At 48.0% G+C, this 22044-nt stretch overlaps 2 protein-coding genes across 3 annotated transcripts in view; one reads left to right on the top strand and one right to left on the bottom strand.

Moving 5' to 3' along the window:
* Kiaa1614 (KIAA1614 ortholog) overlaps nucleotides 1–4783 on the top strand; it is a 32592-nt gene extending 27809 nt beyond the window's left edge. For both annotated transcript variants that reach the window (XM_070034326.1, XM_070034327.1), the window contains exon 10: nucleotides 3630–4783. In XM_070034326.1, the coding sequence (XP_069890427.1) occupies nucleotides 3630–3823 (194 nt within the window). In that variant the 3' untranslated portion in view covers nucleotides 3824–4783. The remainder of the gene's footprint in view (nucleotides 1–3629) is intronic.
* A 3373-nt stretch (nucleotides 4784–8156) lies between these two features.
* The window catches only part of Stx6 (syntaxin 6), a 48476-nt gene continuing 34588 nt past the window's right edge, over nucleotides 8157–22044 (bottom strand). Inside the window, exon 8 of the mRNA XM_070034328.1 lies at nucleotides 8157–14677. Within this exon, the coding sequence (XP_069890429.1) occupies nucleotides 14601–14677 (77 nt within the window). The 3' untranslated portion in view covers nucleotides 8157–14600. The remainder of the gene's footprint in view (nucleotides 14678–22044) is intronic.

Raw genomic sequence — 22044 nt, 5'->3', positions numbered from 1 at the left:
CCTCACCCATCTCCCAACCCCCAGGGAGCAGGGTTTTCCCCAGGTATCAAGACCACAGAAGCCCATACCTGCAGCGGGACTTTGCCCCAGGCAACTGCAGCTGTGGGGGGGGGGGGTGAGGGCTGGGGAGGGTAGAGTTGGCAGGTTGGACTCCACTGCCCTCCTGCTGACGGATGACATCTTGAAATCAGAATCTTGGAGGCCATCTTTTCCGGGGAGAAGCTGAGGGAAATTGTCTGTGCTTGCCTCTCAGCTTTCCCTTTGATGTGGTCGATGTTGCAAGGGTTCCTTCCTCCAGCTCCAGTCTGTCTGGGCATGTCGAGTGTGCCTGCCTGTCTGTGCAGCCTGTACACGGCCCTCAGCCAGCTCCAGAGGTTGTGTTCAGATGGCTCCTGGAACCGGGCCTCCAGCAGAGCTACCTGCTACCTTGATTTGGCGCTGGGAGGGGGGAGAGGAGCTAGCTCATCTCCTTATTCTGCACCTTAGCCAGTTCTCATTCCTGCCCTGCCCAGCCAAGCTCACGTTCCTGGCCTTCATTCAAGGTTAGAGTCCAGAATGCATCTGAGAGCAAGAAACCCTGACATTGTCAGGATGCGTGGGGAAGGTAGGCAGGTTTGCTGGGGAGTAAAGAGGGCAGCAGCAGGAGAAAAGATACAGAAAGACTCACTCTGGAGCCTATGCAACCAGGCCTACGGGCTTAGTCCCATGCTTTGCTCTCCTGGGCCAGGGTTGTTTAGCCTAGAATTAGTCCGCTTGCTGTCAGGTTTGCAGACCACCACAGGGGTTCTCAAGTCTGTACAATCACTCAGTATCTCAACAAATACACATATTGAGCACCAAGTGCATGTTGTGGATATTGGGGGTTACTGCAGCATACAGGGCAGAACATACATCCCTACAACACATTTGCCTTATATATAATACAACACACATATGAAAGAGGGAAAACAATATGAAAAAAGCAAATATAAATAAAGCAGGTATGGCTAATGGCGTCAACAGGCTTTTTCAAGGTGACATTTGAGCAGAGATGGAGATGGAAGGAGGGAAGGAGGAGTCATGGGAGATGGGGAAGATGCAAAGGCCCCGAGAGCGATGAATTTGTTCTGCTGGAGGAACTTCATGGAGGTCAGGCTTAGAGCTGAGCTAAGAAAGGTGATATTCTGCCAGGCGCCCGTGGCTCACGCCTGTAATCCTAGCTACTCAGGAGGTTGAGATCTGAGGATCACAGTTCAAAGCCAGCCCGGGCAGGAAAGTCTGTGAGACTCTTATCTCCAATAAACTACCCAGAAAACCAGAAGTGGCGCTGTGGCTCAAGTGGTAGAGCGCTAGCCTTGAGCTGAAGAGCTGAGGGACCGTGCCCAGGCCCTGAGTTCAAGCCCCACAACTGAAAAAAAAATGTTTAGAAAGGTGACATTCTGTGCTATCCTTGGGGACTATGACCTCAGTGATGTGGGGGCCACAGGAGGGTTCAAAGCAGGGTGTGGCATTGTGTGATTTAGTTAAACAGGGATGTGGGCTGCTGTGTTAATGATCTGCTGCTTGCAGATAGGCTGGAGATGAGAGGGAGGGGCTCCCTGTCCCTTGGGGCGGGGAGAGGGCACTGGGAGCGTTGTCCAGTGCTCCCCGATGGTCAGCCACAGCCTCTTCCTGTAGCCTTCTCCTCATAGGCCAAGTCAGCCCAGTCCTTCCAGACAGGCCTTCTGGAGTCAGACAGAGAGAGACAGCAGGTGTGTGCCCCAGCACCACTGAGGCAGACTAAGCAACTTTTTGCAGGGTACTTATGCCCTTTGAAATAAGGTGCAGAGGAAAGAGAAGGTATATTTGAGGAATGGAACCCCAGACAGGGACCAGTGTAGTCTTCATTCATCTGCCGACATGACAGCAAGGATAACGTGGTGTTGTCCTGTCCCCCAACACCCTCCCCAATGTCCCCTTGGTCCCTTCTGTACGTAGTGAGCCTCTTCCCCGCATGTGTCACGGACGTCTGATACGTGGCATTTGTAATGACCAAGGGCTCCTTGGTTCTGTCCTCATCTTCCTCCCTGGATACTTCGTACTGGGTTGGCTCTGCGCAGGAGCGCTCCTGGCATCTACAGGGCTCTCTGCACACGCAGTGCCGTGTTACTGGCTCTCACGTGCGCCCCTCCAACAGCCAAAGGTCATGTCTTGGGGACTCGGAGCGGCTGGGGCTGGGGCTGCTCTGGCTCTTTGCTAAAAGGCATCTCACGCACAAGCTGTCACATCCAATGGAGGCTGAACCATCCGTGAGAACACAGGCTTTGCCTTTTAATTTACTACAACACGGAGACCGTGCATCCTCCCGAAAGCCACCTCCAGCACATGGCAAATGCCTGCAAGAGCACCCTGGCGGCCACACTTTGCCATGACTTTCAGCTGGAAGACCTACCCGGCTCTCCTCAAAATGGCTCCAGCGATGTGGGTGCCTGGTCTGGCCCGGCTGCACTCTTTGGGGTTTTATCAATACCCCCACCTGCCTTTCTTGCTACCCCTCACTGCCCTCTCCCCACACCACTAGCACAGAGACTGAGCAAGAAAGAGAAAGAAAAGACAGGGCAAGGTCTGAGCAAGAGCCCTGTGCGGCCAGGGTGGCAGACGGGCGTGGTCAGGGGGTGACTAAGCATTGCTTCACAGGCTTGGCCTGGCCAAGAGACAAAGAGGGAGGTCCACGGCTTTCTCTGCAGCCCTGTAGCAGGTGCGCTCTAAGACACTGGTGCTCCTTCAGCAGGGGCGTGACAGCATGGCGGCAGGGCTCCCCAGGAGTCTGCACCACCTTCATGCCTGGGGCAGGTGGGGGGGAGCAGCTGGCAGGCAAGAGCCCTGCGCTGAGTGGCCAGTGTGACCAAGGGAAGCCAGCCCCCCCCGCCCCCCAGCCTCACACAGAGAAACACACTTGCTCAGCGCTTTCTACCCTTTCACGTGCGTGGGTAGAATTGTTATTTTTCCTTGGCTTTGGTCTAGATGCTTCCAAATCCCAAGGACCCACCTGGGAGGAAGCTAAAGGTGAGAGCCAGTTCTGCCCTCCTCAGTTCTGTGAAGTAAACCCCCTGACCTCAGCCACTCCCCCACCCCCAAAGACCCGGCCCCGCCCCACGCTCTCCAGGCTTGCTTCTGGGTCAGGGCCATGAGAAGCAGCGCCAGGACTCAGCTGGGATTCCCACTGAGCAAAGTGTCTGGCACCTGGCAGGCTTTTTTCTTTTTTAAAAGTTTTTCACCCAGGTGGTTCATGGCTGGGATCCTAGCTACTCAGACTGGGATGCGTGGGTCAAAGTTCAAAGCCAGCCCAGGCTCTGAGATGATGCGTGGGTCAGTTCAAAGCCAGCCCAGGCTCTGAGATGCGAGACTCTCTCCAATTAACCAAAAAAGCAAAAAGCTAAGGGACAGCGTCCAGGCCTTGAGTACAAGCCCTAGTACACGTACACACACACACACACACACACACACACACACACACACCCGTTTCTCTTTATAACAGCTCATCTCAGGAGGAGATTGGAGACATGTTCCATCATAGAGGCCGGTTGTGGTGTGTGTGTGAGTGTGCCCTAAATGCACCCCTTCCCCTTCCCCTCCCACTGCCCCCCTCACTCACCTCCCCCTCTCCGCAGGGCTCTACGTGCAGGAGATGGCCGACCTGGACACTGCCAAGCTGTACTCAGGACTGCTTGGGGTGGGGGACGAGATTCTGGAGGTGAACGGGGCCAAGGTGGCTGGGCTGGGTCTGTCTCACATTCAGGAGCTGCTAGCCCACTCGGAGAGCTTATCAGTCCGTGTCCTGAGGCAGAGGCCTGTCCCGCGGTGACCCGGAGGTGGCCTCCCCTCCCTGCTCCCCTGGCCCCGTCCCACGGGGGAGGTGCCTGGGGAATACCGTGCGCACTGCTGCTTTGTGGACCAAAAAAACACAGATCCCAGTGGCGTCCAGGCTCTGAGGCTTTGTGGATGGGCCACCAGACAGACAGCAAGGAGCCTATCTGTATTTCATTTGAGGCCATTAATTTATGCAGAACAGGGGAAAGGAAAATAACAACTGCTCCTTCTGTGACCCAGGCGGCCAATGGAGGGAGAAGTCGCAGGTCCTTCCCGCACCTTGAAAAGCCCCCCCCCCCCGCCTCCAGCCCTCCAGAACCGGAGTGCCCCCCACCCCCCCGCCCCCCACCCTCGGCCTTGCCCCTTCCCTCTCAGCCACAGCTCTCCTCTCTCCCACACACCACCTCTGCACCTTTTGCAGACAGGGCACAGCGTCCCCTGCCCTTAGTCACAGCCAGGAAGCATATATCCAGACCAAACATCAGGATGTGTGGCCTGACTAGAGTTTTATGCTCCTCCTGGCAGTGGGAACATCTACGAGATGTGATCTGGCGTCCAGAATATTAAGAATTTCTAGGAAATTTGCATGCTATATAAAGATGGGGCGGGGGGAAACTCTAGCCAGTTTCAGAGAAGCACAACCAAGGTGGCCAGGCTGCAGGCACTGGGAGGTCAGCCCAGCCCAGGCTGCGCCTCTGCCCCGCGGAGGCTGAGGTGCGGCAGCCGGGCCTGGCCTTTGTTCTCCTGTCCGGCTGGGAGACAGGGCTGCAGCTGGTGTCTGGCTGGGCCCCAGCTGCAGATTCCTGTCCAGACCTCCCTGGTGGCAGCTGTGGGTGGGCGGGCAGGCGGCGGGGAGGCCACAGAGAATGGGGACAGCCATCCTGCTTGGACACTGACCAGGGCCTGGGACTCTGTGCAAGTGCATGGCCATGTGTCAGTCTTAAGTTATTAAAATGCAAAGCTCAAGTTCTTTCCAGTCTGAGTTGCTGAGTTCTGAGATCACTTGAACTTCACTCGTCTTGAAGGCCTGCAACGGAGCAGGGGGGAGGTTGGGAGAACCTCTGGGGTTGGGGTCCAGGCTGGGGTCAAGGCAGAAACCTGGGGGAGTCCTAAGGCTGCAGGATATGTGGGCACAAGAGAAGATATGAAGACTGGCTCAACACGCACGCACGCACACACACACACACAAACACAAACACACACGTGCGCGCTCGCTCAGAAGAGCAGCATCACTCCAGGGCTGTGCAGAGGGCGGTGTTGTCAATTGGAGGGAGAAGGCGGCACACACACCAGGTTTCGTAAAATGCAGGGACTGTAACAACATCGAGGGCACAGCAGAGACACCGCGTGTGCAAGGCATGGTTTGTTTCCTTGTAGAACCCGTGTTCTCCCCTGCTGGCAGAAGGCACTGCGCTGGGTGCACTGGGTGCGCAGTACTGACTTTGGACAAGGGGCAGGGGAGGGGCGTTCAAAAGCCACCTGCAGAGTCGGAGGATCGGGTCATTGCAGTCCGCACGCCCTTTTAAACCACCTCTCTGAGGTTGTGGAGGAGCAGGCGGGCCACGCACAGCCGGTCGGCGGGAGGGCAGGCGCTGGGACCTGGAGGTGACCAGGCTTGCCAGTCTGCCAGGAAGGAGTTCTTCACTGCAAAAGCGGGGAAGGGGGGAGGGGTGAGAAAGGGGTGGAGGGGGTGTCTGCGGGTAGGGCAGGTCACAGCTACCCCCCCCCAACACACACACCTACCCTTCCCCGCCACCACCTCCTTCCCAGGAGGCGGGCCTTAGGTTGGTGCCCTGGGTCTTGGTGCCAAGGTCATCACCCTGATGCAGGGCTGGAGGCCTGAGGTCAGGCAAAGGGTCCTGGGGACCCAGGTGCTCACTTTCCCCGGGAAGAGCAGGTAGTGCCCTGCCTCGCTGCAGGCGTCCTGAGGGGTGACGGTAGTGGGGTGACCCCTGGGGCCCTGGGGCCCCCTCTGGTGTCCCCAGACTTGAGGCAGGACAAGGAAGAGCATCTTGAATTTTGGAATCTAGGTTAACCTGGAAACTCAGGATGTGTAGTTGTGCCCACCCTTACTGTCCACCTGCTCTGCACACATTCCCAAGTGCTGTCGGGGTCGTTAAGGCTGCAAGCCAGCATCTGGGAGGGACACTACAGCACTCACCTCCAGGTCCAGCGACGAGCCTGGGATGCACAAGAGGCAGGACTCACGGGCCGTGGTCTGACCAGCCGCATCCTCCCTCGCCACGCTGCGGCTCCTGGGCCCTGCCCTGGGAAGTGGGGTGGAGCTCCAAGGCAGACCATGGCATTATCTCCCCCCCTCCTGCAGGTTATAAAGCCAGCACCGTGAGTGCAGACCAGCACGCAGAAAGGGGTGGTGGGGGTATGGAGCCGGAATTATCCATCAGACTTACCTGGCAATAGCTACCCAGTGCATCTGCACGAGCCACTCCCTACCCCCAATCCTCAGGCTAGTTCTGGAGCTATCCAAGTCCAATCCTCCCTCGCTCCCTCCCCACCATCCTCAATAGTTTCTCTTTCCTATGGAGCCAGAGCACCTGCTTAGAAATGGCAACAGCCTTCCTTGGCAAGTGGCTCTGCCCGGCTCTCACGGGCTGTGGCTTTGGCCAGGTCGCAGTGTTGGACCCTGAGGAAGGGACTGCTGGGACTGGCTCAGATTCTACGCCCACCGAGCCAGGGCTCCACAGCTGCCCTGCTAGTCCTGAGGGCATGGGGGAGGGGGGCTCTCCCGCCGACGCTCAGCCATCCACTACGCCTGGCTCTCTCCCCCTTCCGCAACCTGGGCCCAGGCTCCTATTCACCACATGGAGCGGTCCTTACAGCTAGGGTGCCCACATCTCCAGAGCTCAGAGAGCACAGCTGTGGAAAACGATGAGCCAGTGTTCCAAGGATCACAACAAAAGCCCACGGGAGGAGGCCCTACTCCACCTGGGGACCAAACGGCTTCCCAGGAGAGGCAGCCCCAGAACTGTGGTCCCCAGTTCACCAACCTCCATCAAGCCTGACACTAACTTAGGGACAAGGAATGCAGGCCATGCTAGAAGCTCCCATCTTGGGAGTCTTGGAGTCTGCAGGCCTTTCTCAGTTTACAGAATAAACGGCTTGCTTATTTCTTGTCAAATAAACAAAATGGACTAGATTTCTTGATTCTACAGTGGGTTTAAATGCTTTCAGGCATGGTCAAGTCCAAAGCGACTGGTATCCATGCTTTATCTGAGGCACTTCTAGTCCAAGCTTTCCATCCTCAACTATCTTCAGTGGTTCTGATGCCCTTCCTCTCCTCAGCTATGTGCTACCCTGTCTCAGGTTAGAACGGCTCAGTGACACATCTACCTGCCAACACTGGTATCAGACTAGCATCTTTGTTCTCTTCAGGGAGCTGAGTCAGACATGGGTTCATAGTTCTAGCAACCTGTTCTTCCTACCGCCTTGGTTAAAGACCAACCAGTAGATTAGATTCTCAATGAACATTAGCTAGACTAAAAAAGCTAGAAGCCGGGCGCTGGTGGCTCATGTCTGTAATCCTAGCTACTCAAGAGGCTGAGATCTGAGGATCATGGTTCGAAGCCAGGCCAGGCAGAAAAGTCTGTGAGACTCTTATCTCCAATTAACCATCAGAAAACCCCAAGTGGCACTGTGACTCACAGTGGTAGAGTGCTAATGATGAGCAAAAGAACTCAGGGACAGCACCCAGGCCCTGAGTTCAAGCTCCACAACCAACGAAAAAAGAAAAAGAAAAAGCTAGATACAAATTTTGAAACTAGACCATGTACAAGCTGATGAGTTTTTCTCAAAGGCCAGCATGTCAGTAAAAGGTACAGAGAGCTAATTCCCTTTTGTTCTAGTCATTCTGCTCCCTCTCCCCCCTTGTCCCAATGGAAACTCTGTCCTGTAAACTATTTTGAATATGTGATATGTTTAGTCTGAGATTTAAGAATTCATGTAGCTGGCCAGGTGTTTAGCAAACCATGTGAATTTAGGAGGAACACAGTCCAGGGACAGCCCTGGGCAAAACTCTTGAGAATATCTGAAAAAAATAAAGCAAAAAGGATTAGGGAAGTGGTTCAGGTGATAGAGTCTGCTTACTAAGTTCACAACCTGAGTTCAAACCTTTGTACTGCCAAACAAATAAATAAATAAATATTGGTAGCTTGTAGTCCGAGAAAGAATAATTCATCGTCCTAATCTCCCAGCACCTGTTAAATTTCCTAACCCCAGAAAGATGTCTATGTCAATATTTATCAGTGGGGGTGAACTGGGGATAGGGAGAGGTGTGTGAAAACAAGAATGAGAAGCACCAGTGACAAACACAACACTAATAATCTGTTTCTCTTTAATACTGAACATTCTTCTTTTATACAGTAGTGGCTTGATTTCAAGAGCAAAAGTAAGAAACATTACCAAAAGACTTCAGGACATAAAATTACCATTTTGAGGATGGCTAGGTATTTTGTTTTACAAATTTTTGGGGGGGAGGTAGTGGAACTGAGTTTGAACTCAGGGCTTCATGCTTGCTCAGGTGGCGCTCTACCACTTGAATCCTTTCCCCAGTCCCTACACAAGTATTTTTTTTTCTTTTTGGACATTTTCAAGTTTTTGTTGTCATCAAATTTGAGGACATTTCATTTTTCAGTAATGTTTTCCTGGAGCCTGAAGTCCACAATGCAACCGTGGCTCTCAAACTTAAGCGTGCACGGGAACCCCTACAACAGAGGACATTTCTAACAAGCTTCCAAATAATGACGCGACTACTGCTGGTTCCACACCTCCTGGACAGCCACTATCCACAAATACAGACAATAAAAGTCAACTAGCCAAGAGCCGTGCACGTCTTTCTCGTCTACTCTTATCAAGCAGAGGAGAGGAATCAACGGAAAGCCACCCAGGTGTTGGTTTTAATCCTAGCCCTTGTCAGAGTGCCCTTTAAAATTAGTCAGTTTATCCTTGAAAAAATATAGGGCACTTTATCCCCATTGAGTCTGGCTATATATCATACTATTTTTGAATTTACTAATTTCTGATAAATAAGCCAGGAAAAGCCTATTTCCACTTGAAGAAAAACCTTACAGCTTGGTTGCTTTCTTCCTTTCCAGATGGCTTCTAGGACACCCCTCACATCTGGATGGGCCAAGTGGGAGCCCAGCATGGGGCAATTAAGAATCATAGGGAGCTTTAAAAAAAAAAAAAAAAGCACTTTCAGAGGCTGCATGTAGCTCACACTCAGTGACAGGGAGTGTGCTCAGCAACTGTGCAGCTCTAGGTCCAATTTCCAGTATACCTACCCCTTCCACCAAAAGAAAATCAATCCCAAAACTCCATCGGTGGGACCCTTGGTGGCCCTTGCTTTATCCCACAGACATTCTTCCAGGGAAGACATCAGCAACATGGTCACACTTGTGCTTCACTAATCGTGAAACTTCAGCTCAGTCTGTTTTCTGCTGTGCTAGAAGGTACAGATCAGACTTGGTCCTACCCCAAGGCTGACAAAAAGCTTAACTAGAGTTGGGTCCTCAACTGCCATCGAGGCCAGAGAACAGGGTCAAAGGTTTTAATCAGAAAACAAGGCTGGGCAATCTCATTCCCAACATCCTCTCAACAACTGAGTAGCCTCTGGATGGCTCAGACCACCCTTAAAAACTGGCAAGACTAGCCAGGAGCCAGTGGCTCACACCTGCAACCCTGCTAAGGAGGCTGAGATCTGTGAGAGTCTGTGAGACTCTTATCCCCACTATACTACCAAAAATAAGCCAGAGATGGAGCTATGGTTGAAGTGGTAGATTTCTAGCCTTGAGCAAAAGAAGTTCAGAACGGTGCCTAGCTCCTGAGTTTAAGTCCCAGGTCTGGGGCGCGCGCACACACACACACACACACACACACACACACACACACACACACGTAAAATGCCTTCTCATAAAGATCTGCTTAAACACACACACACACACACACACACACACACGTGTAAAATGCCTTCTCATAAAGATCTGGCTGCAGCTCCATGACCATGTATTGTTCTTGCAGGGCAGGCAAATAGGAATATAAACATTTACACAGCCATGCGAAGAACAATCCTGGACAAGGCTTTTATCAAAATGAATATGACACCAAGGTGTTAGTTCAGAGGGAAATAATTTGTTTCTCAGCCCTCCATAGATAGCCAAGTTAGCAATGAGACTAACATATCAAGAACTTCCAAGGCTATATAATTAGCCGCAATTTAACCAAGGTGCCATGTCAATTTCAGAGCCTTGGGGTCTGTCCAAAAGGAAAGGGAGGGAAAAATTAGGAGTGAGGGAAGGGGTAACACTGTCCAAAAAGATATGTACTCTTTACCTGACTTACGTAAATGTAAACCCTCTGTACTTCACCTCCATAATAACAATTTTAAAATGTTGTAAAGCGTCACAAAGCTGTGGAGAGGAGCTAATAAGCACAGGTCAGCAGCTATCAACCTTGTTCTGCCATGGAGGCCAGAGCTTTAAGTACCTTAACCTGTCTGACAGCATGTGTGTGGCGCTCAATGGCCAAGTCCAGGAAGCAGTGTGGATGAGCTGTAATTGCTTCCTGTCCAACAAGAGGCTTGCCCACACTACGTGAGTCTTCACCTGCCAAAGTGATAACCACAGGCCTGCTCTTTTGGAGTTCTACCCACTCTGTCATCAAGCACCAAGTTTCAGTCATGAAATTCTCACTGCCTTGCTGTGCTGTTCAGGCCCAAACAATTGTTCTCCTCCACTTTTAACTCCATTCAACACCAGACAGCAGTTTCTCAGAAAGCATTATCAAATAAACAGGTGACAGAGGTACCCATGCTTACATACAACAGACCAATGTCCTCATGGAGGAAGACCACTATAAATGTAAGTGAATATTTTGAAGGGTAGAAACTGAGGTAACTCAGCATAAAGAAAGACTACCTGTGCTCACCAGGCCAGCCAGGTGAACCCATTGACCCTACCGGAAGCAAAATTCCCAGAGGAGTGAGTTCTGGGTGTCCTGTAACCTGGCCAGGCCCTCACAGGGTCTGATTTCAGGAACTGATCACAGGGAGGGTGCACAGTGGCAGAGGCTCCCTTGGTTTACCTTCTCTCTACTCCTGGTGAGCAAAGAACATGCTTTTACCTCGGGTCCTCATGCTTGCTCAGCTGGTATTCTACTGCTTGGGCCATTCCGCTAGCCCTGCTTTTTCCTAGTTATCTGGAGGAGTCTTGTGGGTTTTTCTGCCCAGGCTGGCTTTGTATCAAGATCCTCCGAGTCTCAGCCTCATGCTAGCTAGGAGTACAGCATGAGCCATTGGCACTGCCAGAACGTTCTTTTTTAATAACTTGGAAGGGAGGGAGATGCCAGTAAGAGGGAGACAGGAAAAATGAGAAGTCATTCATTTCGTATTTTAGAATTTGCTTTTCAGATAGTCCACTTTTGTTTACAAATTCATCTTGTGATACAAACAATATGAAGTCCACTCAGTTGACACATTCCCATTTATCATTCAAATGCTATGAACGTGTTTGAAAAGTAACAGGAAATAGGGACCCCTGTGGTTTCACTTTATGGCCAGGGAAACAACTGAAAGAAAAAATTTTGGCTCTGTCACCTTTACTTAGAGAAGGTAAGACACTTAACAGAGACAGATTTCTGTTGGAGTTAAGACTAGATTTCTTTTCACAGCCCTTCATCTCACGAGGTGAGAAGGAGTGCACGTTGCCAAGCTGTTGGCTACCAGACCCATCAGTCTGCTTAACTCTGGCTAAAAGCAGAGAGTAATGGGCAAGTGCCAAGTTTCCCCTTCAGCACTGGCATGGATTCTGGATTCTGAAATTATGGAAGATACTTCTATCTAGCTCTAGCTTTCTCTACACAACACACACACACACACACACACACACACACACACACACACACACACACACACACACACACACACACACACACACACACACACACACACACACACACACACACACACACACACACACACACACACACACACACACACACACACACACACACACACTGTAATTCCATTTGCCAAAAAGTCCAAAGCATACATAGCATTGTGATTTTTCAGTCCAAACAAAGACAAAACCAAATGTAAGACTGAAAACTAAAGGTATTTTGGTTTTCCAGTTGGATTCAGTCTCTGGCAAAAGTCTCTCAATGGATTATTTCTTATCTCCCAACCCCCCAATCAGCTAAAATGTTCTAGTAAACATACATTGAGCTCTCTCTGATATCCATCACATTCTGCCAGTTCTTTAAAAATGATGAACATGAGACTCAGAGCAGAAGGTGGCAGGGGAAAACGCAGCTGGTACCAGGAGCAATCAGAAGCAGCAGGGGCCGTTTCTCCTCTCCCTGTTCCAGGACATGGGGTGAAGAGACCACGTATATCCCCTGGATCACGGAGGAGCAAGTATTTGTCCTGAACAATAAATGCAGGCCCCTGGCAACATATGTTCTCTCTGGCTGCCACTTTCGGGCCTGAGTGGAGAAGGGGCCTGGCCTCCCTCTGCAGTGTCTGCCAGGCAGGCACAAAACCCGGCCAGGACTAAGTCAGCCCCCGGCCGGAGCAGGATGGCCAGAGGAAGGACACCTATGTTGGAAGCTTTCTCCAAACAGTTCTCTATTCAGCTTTGGCCCAATCAGGGCTACAACAGCCACAGTTTAGCCAATACCTTAAATGAGTGAGAGAAACGTGACAATTCAAAATAGTGCAAAGAAAAGCCTAGGAAGTCACAAAAGTTGGAGTGTTTGCTAATGAGAGACTCTTCTCTGTAATCACTAGCCATGTTCTAAACAGGCCCAAAGGACACACTATCTGGTCATGGCAGGACAGTAGCATGGCTTTTAAATGGGGTAATTTTAATCCTTTGAGATTCGAACTGCTTCTTGAAACGTAGAGTGTGAATTACAGTACTTAGATATGGTCCACATTTATCTGTAACAAAAGACATCTATATTTTAATGCAAATCTAAGGACCATTTCTGGGGTAAATTTATACAAGACAATAACATACATATATATATATGTATATATACATGTGTGTATATGTCTATAGATGTTATAAAACATAAAGAACCTAACACTCTACATTTGAAGCCCTTTGTAGGATTCACTTTATTTCTGATTTGAAAAGAAATAACTTATTTATGTATCAAGCATCAGTGTAAACATGGATGCCAACCATCCTTTCAGTTTTACAAATCTGCTTGTGCCTTCATCAACAGGCAGATCTCCTTACTTACCATGATCTTAAACAAGATAAAATATCCTTCTTTTAAAAAATTGTTACAAATATTTATTAAAAAGTGCAATTCAAAAGTTAGCTAGGCAAGCACATCATTGCAAATCACAAAAACAGGAGAAAAACAAAACAAAACCCAGAAACAAAACCACAGGAAATACAAACAAAACAACAACAAAAAAGGTTAGCGTGCTGAGAAATACACGAAAGGACAAGGAAAAGAAAAGTCAAAATTCAAACTGTCCAGATATTGCTGCTCTTTCCAAGTGCAAAGGGCGATGGAGAGGAGAGACGGGCAGCCTCCATCGCCCAGCTCTGGCTCTGGGTCCAACTACGACTTTGTATCAGGGCAGTTATAAAAAATATCCTATATACATGTGCACATCTGAGGCATTTACAAATAATCAGAAGCTTGCCATTTAGTGTCTCAGCAGTTTCGCTACTCAAAACTCAATTAAAGCATCTATCATTGAATTTGGACTGGCTCAGTTATTTGAATGGATGGTAAGGTCAAGCTGTCATCTTAGGGAACAAAAGAATCAAGTTCACTTATGCAACTTTGCTATTTCTCACAGGTCAAGCGAAGTCTGGTCCAGACCAGCCTTTTTGTGTCATGACAGAATTTGTGGAAATGTAGTAAACTCATTAACCACTCTCCTTGCACAGGGCCACAAGAATGAGTGTAGTGGAGGGAGATCCAGGATCCTGACCTATCTGCTGTGCTATTGCACGGTTCAGCAACGGTACATTTAAGGGTCACCCTAAAACCACAGGCTGCACCACTGGGGAGAATGCCTGGGGACAGAAACAAGAAGTCAGCAAATCTGGCCTTAACTTCCAGCGACTTCACCAACTTTCCCTGAACTGTGTCACTGCAGGTTCTGCTGATCTTCTCGAGAGTTCTGGCCATCACAGCTATGGGTGGCTAGTGCCAGGCCCCACAGTGCTCCATTATTTCCCAGTAGCCATTTCTACCACCAAAAGTGCACATGGAAAAGCAATTTAATCTCCCTGAAAACTGAACACTGCATTTTCTGCCATCGATGCTCAGGAGCCTTTGTCCTCACCAAGGACCAGCTAAGAAGCCTGAAGCAAAGGGAACTGAACATGCCCAGCCTCCCGAATTCCTGACAAGTTTGAGGGGACCGCAGCACCTGTCTGAACAGAAGAAAAAAGCTGCCAGAAACAAAAGGATGAGCGACAGAACACTAGTGGGTCTAATTCACCTGGATGACTCAGAGTCCCTCCTCAGGGATGGAGGTCCAGCAAGGCTAAGCAGTGGCTGGCTGTCCCAAGACAAGACAGGTGGCAGACTGTCTCTGTCACCCAAGCAGGAGTGCAGTCATCTCTCCACTTCTTGCCATCCCTTCCAGCACTGGGAGAGCAGCGCCGCCTCTGCTGTGGAAGGCCAGCACGGAGGCACGTTTCCAAGAGAGGAACGTGAGGATGGAGGGTGCTTGCTGCTCCTCCCCTCCCCCCTCCGTCCATGTGCAGGAGCCCGCGGCAGGCGCGTCACAGCGTGAGGAAGAGAATCAGCACAACCAACAGGACTGCGAGGAGGATGGCTATGGCACACCACTGGCGGCGATCTGGAAGGCAAGACATGAAGATTTACCCTCCCAGGACGCTGCACTCCCACACACACACACACACACACACACACATGGGATTTCAGACAAGACCTCTGAAGCAGAAACGGGCAGAGAGGATCTTGAACCTGCCAAAGTCTGGTTCTCTACTGTTCTGCCCTTGGCCTGCCTGACACTCACTTTTGCAATGGCCAGTCCCCCCAAAATGTGCCTCATACTAAGTACATGCTTTGAGTCCCAAGCCTTTCATCAAAATCCGGGCATCTCAGCTTTCTGCTGGTGGTTAGTGAATTCTTAAAAAAAAGGTGCTGGCATTGGAATTACAGATCCAAGTCTGTCTGCATTCATCTCCCACCAAAGTCGTCATTTGATTCAACAATGATCACATTGCTTTCTCAATAGGTATACTGCAGAAAGATGGAAAGGAGATGAAGGCCACTGCTGGTCACTTCAGGATATGAACAGTGGGGGGAAGGGGGGAGCTCCAGTGAGAAAGGGTAAGTAATTTCACATCACTCCTAGTCGAGTAAGATGACTTAACCAGTAACCGTGTTGAAGTAATTTATACAGCTCATCTGTAAATGAAAGCCAAATGTCTTTTCTGGAACCTTCTGTCTACCAATGATTTCCAACAGCAGTCACAGGGAACAATGTGGCAGGAGTTCCTTTGAATGGCTGACAGCAGGGAGGCCCCACAGGACAGAGGGCCATAGCCAGACCCAGGGGAAATCTACTCCAGCCTACAATGCCAACAGCAGCCCCCTAACTCCATGGCCACCTCAAAGGACTATGGTGTGAGTTAGATAACACAGATGACATCACATGATGTGCAGGACCCAAATTTGAGGCACACAGGATGCCACCAATCAGCAGGATGTTTCCTTAACTTGGGAAGACACAGAAAGGACAAGCAGTATTTCTACAGGTGAATCCTAATGTCTTCCCTAAGGGCAGACTGATACAAGAGTTCACTAGCTAATGAAAATGAAGTTGAATTCTAGGGATAAGAGGCTTAGTTAAATAGAAGCATTAGTTATGGAAAGTCCATAGATTTTAGTTCATCATACCTTTTTTTTTTTTTGTCAGTCATGGGGCTTGAACTCTGGGCCTGAGTGCTGTCCCTGTGCTCTTCAGCTCAAGGCGAGCGCTCTACGGCTTGAGTCACAGTACCACTTCCGGTTTTCTGGTGGTTTATTGGAGATCAGAGTCTCACGGACTTTCCTGCCTGGGCTGGCTTTGAACCATGATCCTCAGATCTCAGCCTCCTGAGTAGCTAGGATTACAGGCGTGAGCCACTGGCTCCCGACCCCATCATACCTTTTCTGCCATACTGTAAGAAGGTCTGGCATAAGAAAACAGATAGTAAAATTCTCCATAAAGCAAAACGTGGACTTAATAAATGTCATGGATTATCAAATTCTTTCAACTAGCCAAGAGATGGCCTCTAAACTACAGCAATGTGCTCCTCTGTCTGCCTCAGGCACACCAGAACCTCATCTAGTAACTTTATGATTAGATCACTTTATCTTAACCAACAATAAGCTAAGTAAATTGAAAATTCAACAAACTCCTCTTAGACCCATCAAAGAAGGAAGGCCACAGGAGGGACTGCTGTGGTGAATAATGGAGAAAACAACTACTGAACACAAAGCTCACACCGTAAGAATGGAACACCCCCATACCCTAGCAACCCCCACCTTTCAGAACTAGTGCTGGGGTAGAGAAACCTACTTGGTAATTGGTGAACTGCTGGAGGCTCAGTATAGACAAGTCTATGCCAGGGCATTCTGCTCCCAACAAGACCAGCCTTCCAAGGAAACTATTTTACTACAGCGTAAGTGTCTGGGGTTATGGGTCTATCTGAGCCTAACCTGGGAGATGGGAAATAACCACCCTTGCCATATGCTGACCATCTTGTCATGGGTGTTAGTGAGGACTGTTAAGATATCACCAAAGACACTATTCACAAAAGTAGCAACTGGTACCACAGCTTCACACACACGCACGCGCACACACGCATACACACACACACACGACAAGCCACACAGTGGGATAAAATATTTGCAAAAGATACATCTGATAAATGACTATTATCTAAAACGTACAAAGAACTTCAAAAATTCAACAGTAATAAAACAATCTGATTTTAAAATGGGCAAAAGACCTAACAGACACCTACCTCATTAAAGGTAAACAGATGTCAAGACGACATACCAAAAAAAAAAGTTCCACATCACATGTCTTAAGGCAGTGGAGGTATAGTTCAAGTGCTAGAGTGCCAGCCTTTAGTAAACAGAATAGCTAAAAACAAAAACACCGATCAGATGCTACAGTCTAGTAAAGGATGTACAGCGACAGGAATCCTGGTGGAAATGCAAACTGGTATAGCCACCTGAGGAAAAAAATTCAGTGCTTTCTTACAAAACTAAATGTATTCTAGCCATAACCATCAAGCAGTCATGTTCCCTTTTACTTAGCAGCTTTGTTCCTAACTGCCAAACTTGATCAAGGTGTCCTCTGGTGGGCGAATGGATAAACAGAGCTTTCCTCTCCATTCCTCCACAGTTTCAGATAGCTGAAGTTCACTGGGGTCTGAAAATGCTAAGCAGAAAATTCCAAAAATAAACCCACCATCCTACTCCATCCAGCCTAGAATGTGAATCACTGCTTCATCCACTGTATCTACCCTGTATGTGCTAATCACCCCAAGCCACTTAAGGGCCACTCTGGTTATCGGATCAAGGGTATCACAACATTTATGTTCAAGTACCCTTGCACAGGAGATAAGTCATACTTCACTATGCTGATGTCATCTACCTCACTTCATCTTCTCACGCAGCCTCTGTATTACCTTACACAATCATGAGAAAAATGGCAAACAGTATAGGAATATATTTTAAGGAATATTTTGAGAGACTGCATTCGTATAACTTTCACTGCTGAATACAGTTACAGTTGTTCTACTTTATTGTTCTATTAGGCTGTTGTTAATCTTTCACTATAACTGATAAATTGGACTTTATGAGAGGTACACGTGCACTCTAAAAATTGCAGATCATGGGCTGGGAATGCGGCTTAGTGGTACAGTGCTTACCCAGTATGTGGGTTTGATTCCTCAGCACCACATAAACAGAAAAACCGGGAAGTGACGCTGTTTGAATCAAGTGGTAGAGTGCTAGCCTTGAGCAAAAAGAAGCCCAGGAATAATGGTCAGGCACTGAGGTCAAGCCCCAAGACTGGCAAAAGAAAAAAAAACGTTGCAGAATATGTAGGGTTTGGTCCTATCCCATTAAAGGTCTTAGAACTCATAGATAAGGGAAAATAACCACAAACTATGGTATATTCAGATAATGGAATATTATTGAGTACTAAAAGAGAAATGAGCTATCAAGCCAAGAGAAAGTTTGGAGGTAACTCACATGCACCACTGAGATAAGCCAATTTGAAAAGACTCCACATTCTATGATTCCAACTATATGAATATTGGAAAAGACAAAACTACAGAAAGAGTAACGTGGTTGGATCAGTGGTTGCCAGCGCAAAATAACGGAGGTTTTGAAAAGAATGAAACATAGCTCCTATAACCCAGTAATCTCACTTCTGGGTAGAAAGGAAAATGAAATCAACATAGTGAAAAGACAACATATTCCCATGTTCATTGTGGCATTGTTCACAACAAATAAGATATGGACTAAGTTTAAATCGCCACCACCTGAAATACAAAGAAAACGTGGCATATGTGCATGGTGGATTACTATTCAGCCATAAAAACAGGAAATCCTGTTATTTTCAACAGCAGCAATGAAAGGACATTCTGTCAAGTCAGGCACAGAAAGGTAACCACCACATGATCTCCTCATATGTGGAGTTTTTAAAAGCTGATGTCAGAAAAGCTGAGCAAAGAACCGTGTTTACTAGTGACTGGAGGGAAGGAGGTAGGGAAGAAGAGGAAGTAGGGAGAAAGAAGAGAGAGAGAAAAGATAGAAAGAGGGAAGAGGTAGATCAACAGGGACAATGGTAGTTTGAAGCCAAGAATTAAATTGTGCTGTTTTAGGCTACATTGGGGGTGAATATAATTTAAAAAAACTAATTTGACATAGGTCAAATTAGTCAAAAGATTCTGAATGTATTCACCATAAAAAAAAGGTAAACCTTTAAGGTACTGAATATGCTAATTACCGCCAGTTGATCACCAGGCAAGGTGAATCAAAACATCACTCTGTGCTTCATGAATATATGCAAATAATGTATGTCAATCCAAAAAATTAAGTTAAGAGAAAAAGCCGGGCGCCAGTGGCTCATACCTGTAATCCTAGCTACTCAGGAGGCTGAGATCTAAGGATCTCAGCTAGCCTGGGCAAGAAAGTCCATGAGACTCTTAACTCTAACTACCAGAAAACCAGAAGTGGTGCCGTGGCTCAAGTGGTAGAGTACTTGCCTTGAGCTGAAGAGCTCAGAGACAGCACCCTGGCCCAGAGTTCAAGACCCATGACTGACTAAATTAGAGAGACAGAGAGCCAGAGAGAGAGAGAGAGAGAGAGAGAGAGAGAGAGACAGAGAGAGAGAGAGAGAGACAGAGAGAGAGAGAGACAGAGAGAGAGAGAGAGAGAGAAAATATTCTTAGGACCCTAAAACTATTCTGCATTATAGTATGATGAAAGACATAGTCATATTTGTTTTTGTTAAAACTTACAGAATGAACCCTAAAGTATAGACTTTAACTGCGTGCAGTGCTAGATGTTAACAGGAGGAGGCAAGCAGGGTGACAATGAAGACAGGGGTTATATAGGAAGTCCTGTGCTTTCTCCTCAGTTTTGCTGCGAATCTAAAACGGCTCTAAAAAAACAAAGTTAAGAAAGAAAGAGAGAGAAAGGGGGGGAGGGAGGAAGGGAGGGAGGGAGAGAAAGTGAGTGAAAGAGTAAAGGGGAGGGGAAGGGAGCAGAGGGGTGGGGAGGGAAGGGATGGGGGGAGGGGGGTAGAGGGAGGGACCAAGAAAGGGAGGGAAAGAAAAGGAAGGAAGGAAGGAAGGAAGGAAGGAAGGAAGGAAGGAAGGAAGGAAGGAAGGAAGGAAGGAAGGGGTGGGGAATTGGGAGGGAAGGCAGGCAGACAGGAAGGCTGGCCGGCAGCTGGCTGGCAAGTTGATCAGGCACCAATGGCTCACACCTATAATCCTAGCTATACAGGAGGCTTGAGATCTGAGGATTGCAGTTAAAAGCTAGCCTGGACAGGAAAGTCAATGAGATGCTTATCTGCAATTAACCACCAAAAAGCCAGAAGTAGAGCTGTGGCTCAAGTGGTAGAGCACTAGCCTTGCACACAAAAGCTCAGTGAGTGACAGTGCCCTGGCACTTAGTTCAAGATCCAGGACTGGAACCAATTAAAAAAAAAAAAAACCACTCATTAAAATAATTAGTTCATATTCTTCCGGGCAAAGACAGAGAAGGTAATTACTTCCTCCTCTCTCTCCCCCAACCTTACACAAACTTCCTATGCCCCTTCCCTGACCCTGCTCCCCTCCAGTATTTCTGCACATCCCACCATTCTCAAGAGTGATTTCCACTACTGACAAGATTTCTACTTTTAGGCTTTTTGACAGCCTCTACAAATCTACTACTACCCCATTTCTCTTCAGCCAACTGCATCAGGAGGGGTTCTCAACAAGTGGAAATGACTGTTGCTCAGTGGAAATGACTGTTGCACAATTGAGCACAGCCCGGGCATGGTCTTTGAAAGCCATTTTCCTGGGAAGTAGTAAGCTGCTTCTGCGAGGCATGAACGAGGCAGCCTCAGGGTACTTTACCAGGTTTCTCCCCAGCACTTCCTGTAAAGTATCCAGCACAGAAGAAATGAGTACTAACCACAAGGCTTTTGTGAAAAGTTTTAAACAGGTGTTTTTTTTTTATTTAATTAATTTTGTTTTGGTGCCAGGGATAGAACCCAGGGCCTGTTGCATGGCAAGCACATGCTACATTCCCAGGCTTAAACCACCTTTCTAACCTCAGGAGTTACCAAGGCTTAAACCACCTTTCTAACCTCAGGAGTTACCAAGGCTTAAACCACCTTTCTAACCTCAGGAGTTACCAAGGCTTAAACCACCTTTCTAGCCTCAGGAGTTACCAAGGCTTAAACCACCTTTCTAGCCTCAGGAGTTACCGGAAAAGAGAGGGACACTGAAAGAACTGCAACAGTTATATCTCTCTCTCTCTCCCCTCCCCCCCCTTCCACCATCTCCCCTTCCCCTCCTCTCTCTCAAAATATTTTTCTTCCCTAAGAAGAAAAGATGAACCACAGAATGGTGAAAAGAGGACTTTAAAAATGTATATGCAGCCCTCAAAACAATATTTCTTAGAAAAATGATAAAATTAGTCTCTTCCAAAAGAGAATATTCTTAGGAAAGAAACACAAAGGTGCAATGCCTGAGTGCTCCTCATATCTATATTAACAAATACACACTGAAGTGAACTCCAAGATATGGAAACATGAAGCTCTTTTTTCTTTCTTTTCTTTAGCTTTTAGTTTTTGGTGATGACGTCTTCTTCATCTTATGTGTGGTGTATTCAAGTGTATGTGATCGGAAGAGTCGGGGGAAGGTACGGTACAGAACTTAAAGGCAAAGGGTGAAAAAGTACAGCCGTGGAGCTAGTGGACAGGACGAAAGTGAACCATGCAACTTTGTGGGTAGAAACAGAAAGGAGGGACTGGGAGAAACTGAGGGAACAGAAGAGACTGTATGAAAAGAAATACGCTCTTTACCTGACTCATATGATCCCTCTGGACATCACCTCTATAAAGTAAATTAATAATCATAAAAAATAGTGTCTCCTAGGTTATTCCCAGAAGTCAAGTCTTTATTGATTTTTCTAGTGAAGCAGCCAGCCAAGGGCAAGGGAGGAGAGAGAAGGGGTCCTGTCACCTGGCCGCTGTGATGTGTGTTCATTACTGTTTAATCAAACTCTGGTGTTTGCACAGCCTTCCTTTAAGTACAGGGCTGACTACAAAGCAGTGAACTTAATCAAATGATAGGGAGGAGCATGAAAAGAGAAAATGCAGCCATAAAATTCAATGCATACCCTACAAAATTAAGAAAACTGAGGAAAGAAAGGAGGAAGTGACATTATCCAAAAAGAAATGTGCTCATTATCTGACTTATGAAATGTCAACTCCTCTGAAGACCAAAGAAAAACAGAGCAAAATCAAGGGAAGGGGGTAGGGTTGGGAGGAAAGGGGGGAATGATAAAAGGGGTGACACTGAGCAAGATTCATTGTATTCATGTACTACTTTACTGAATGGCATCTTCTTTGTGCAACTACTTAAAAGATATTAATTTTTAATTATTTTTGTCAGTCCTGGGGCTTGAACTCTGGGC

Source organism: Dipodomys merriami, unplaced genomic scaffold (genome assembly GCF_024711535.1).
Source record: "Dipodomys merriami isolate MVZ:Mamm:240054 unplaced genomic scaffold, mDipMer1.0.p SCAF_24, whole genome shotgun sequence".
Lineage (NCBI taxonomy): Eukaryota > Metazoa > Chordata > Mammalia > Rodentia > Heteromyidae > Dipodomys > Dipodomys merriami.
Note: the sequence above shows the minus strand (reverse complement) of the source record. Positions and strands in the feature narration are given on the sequence as shown.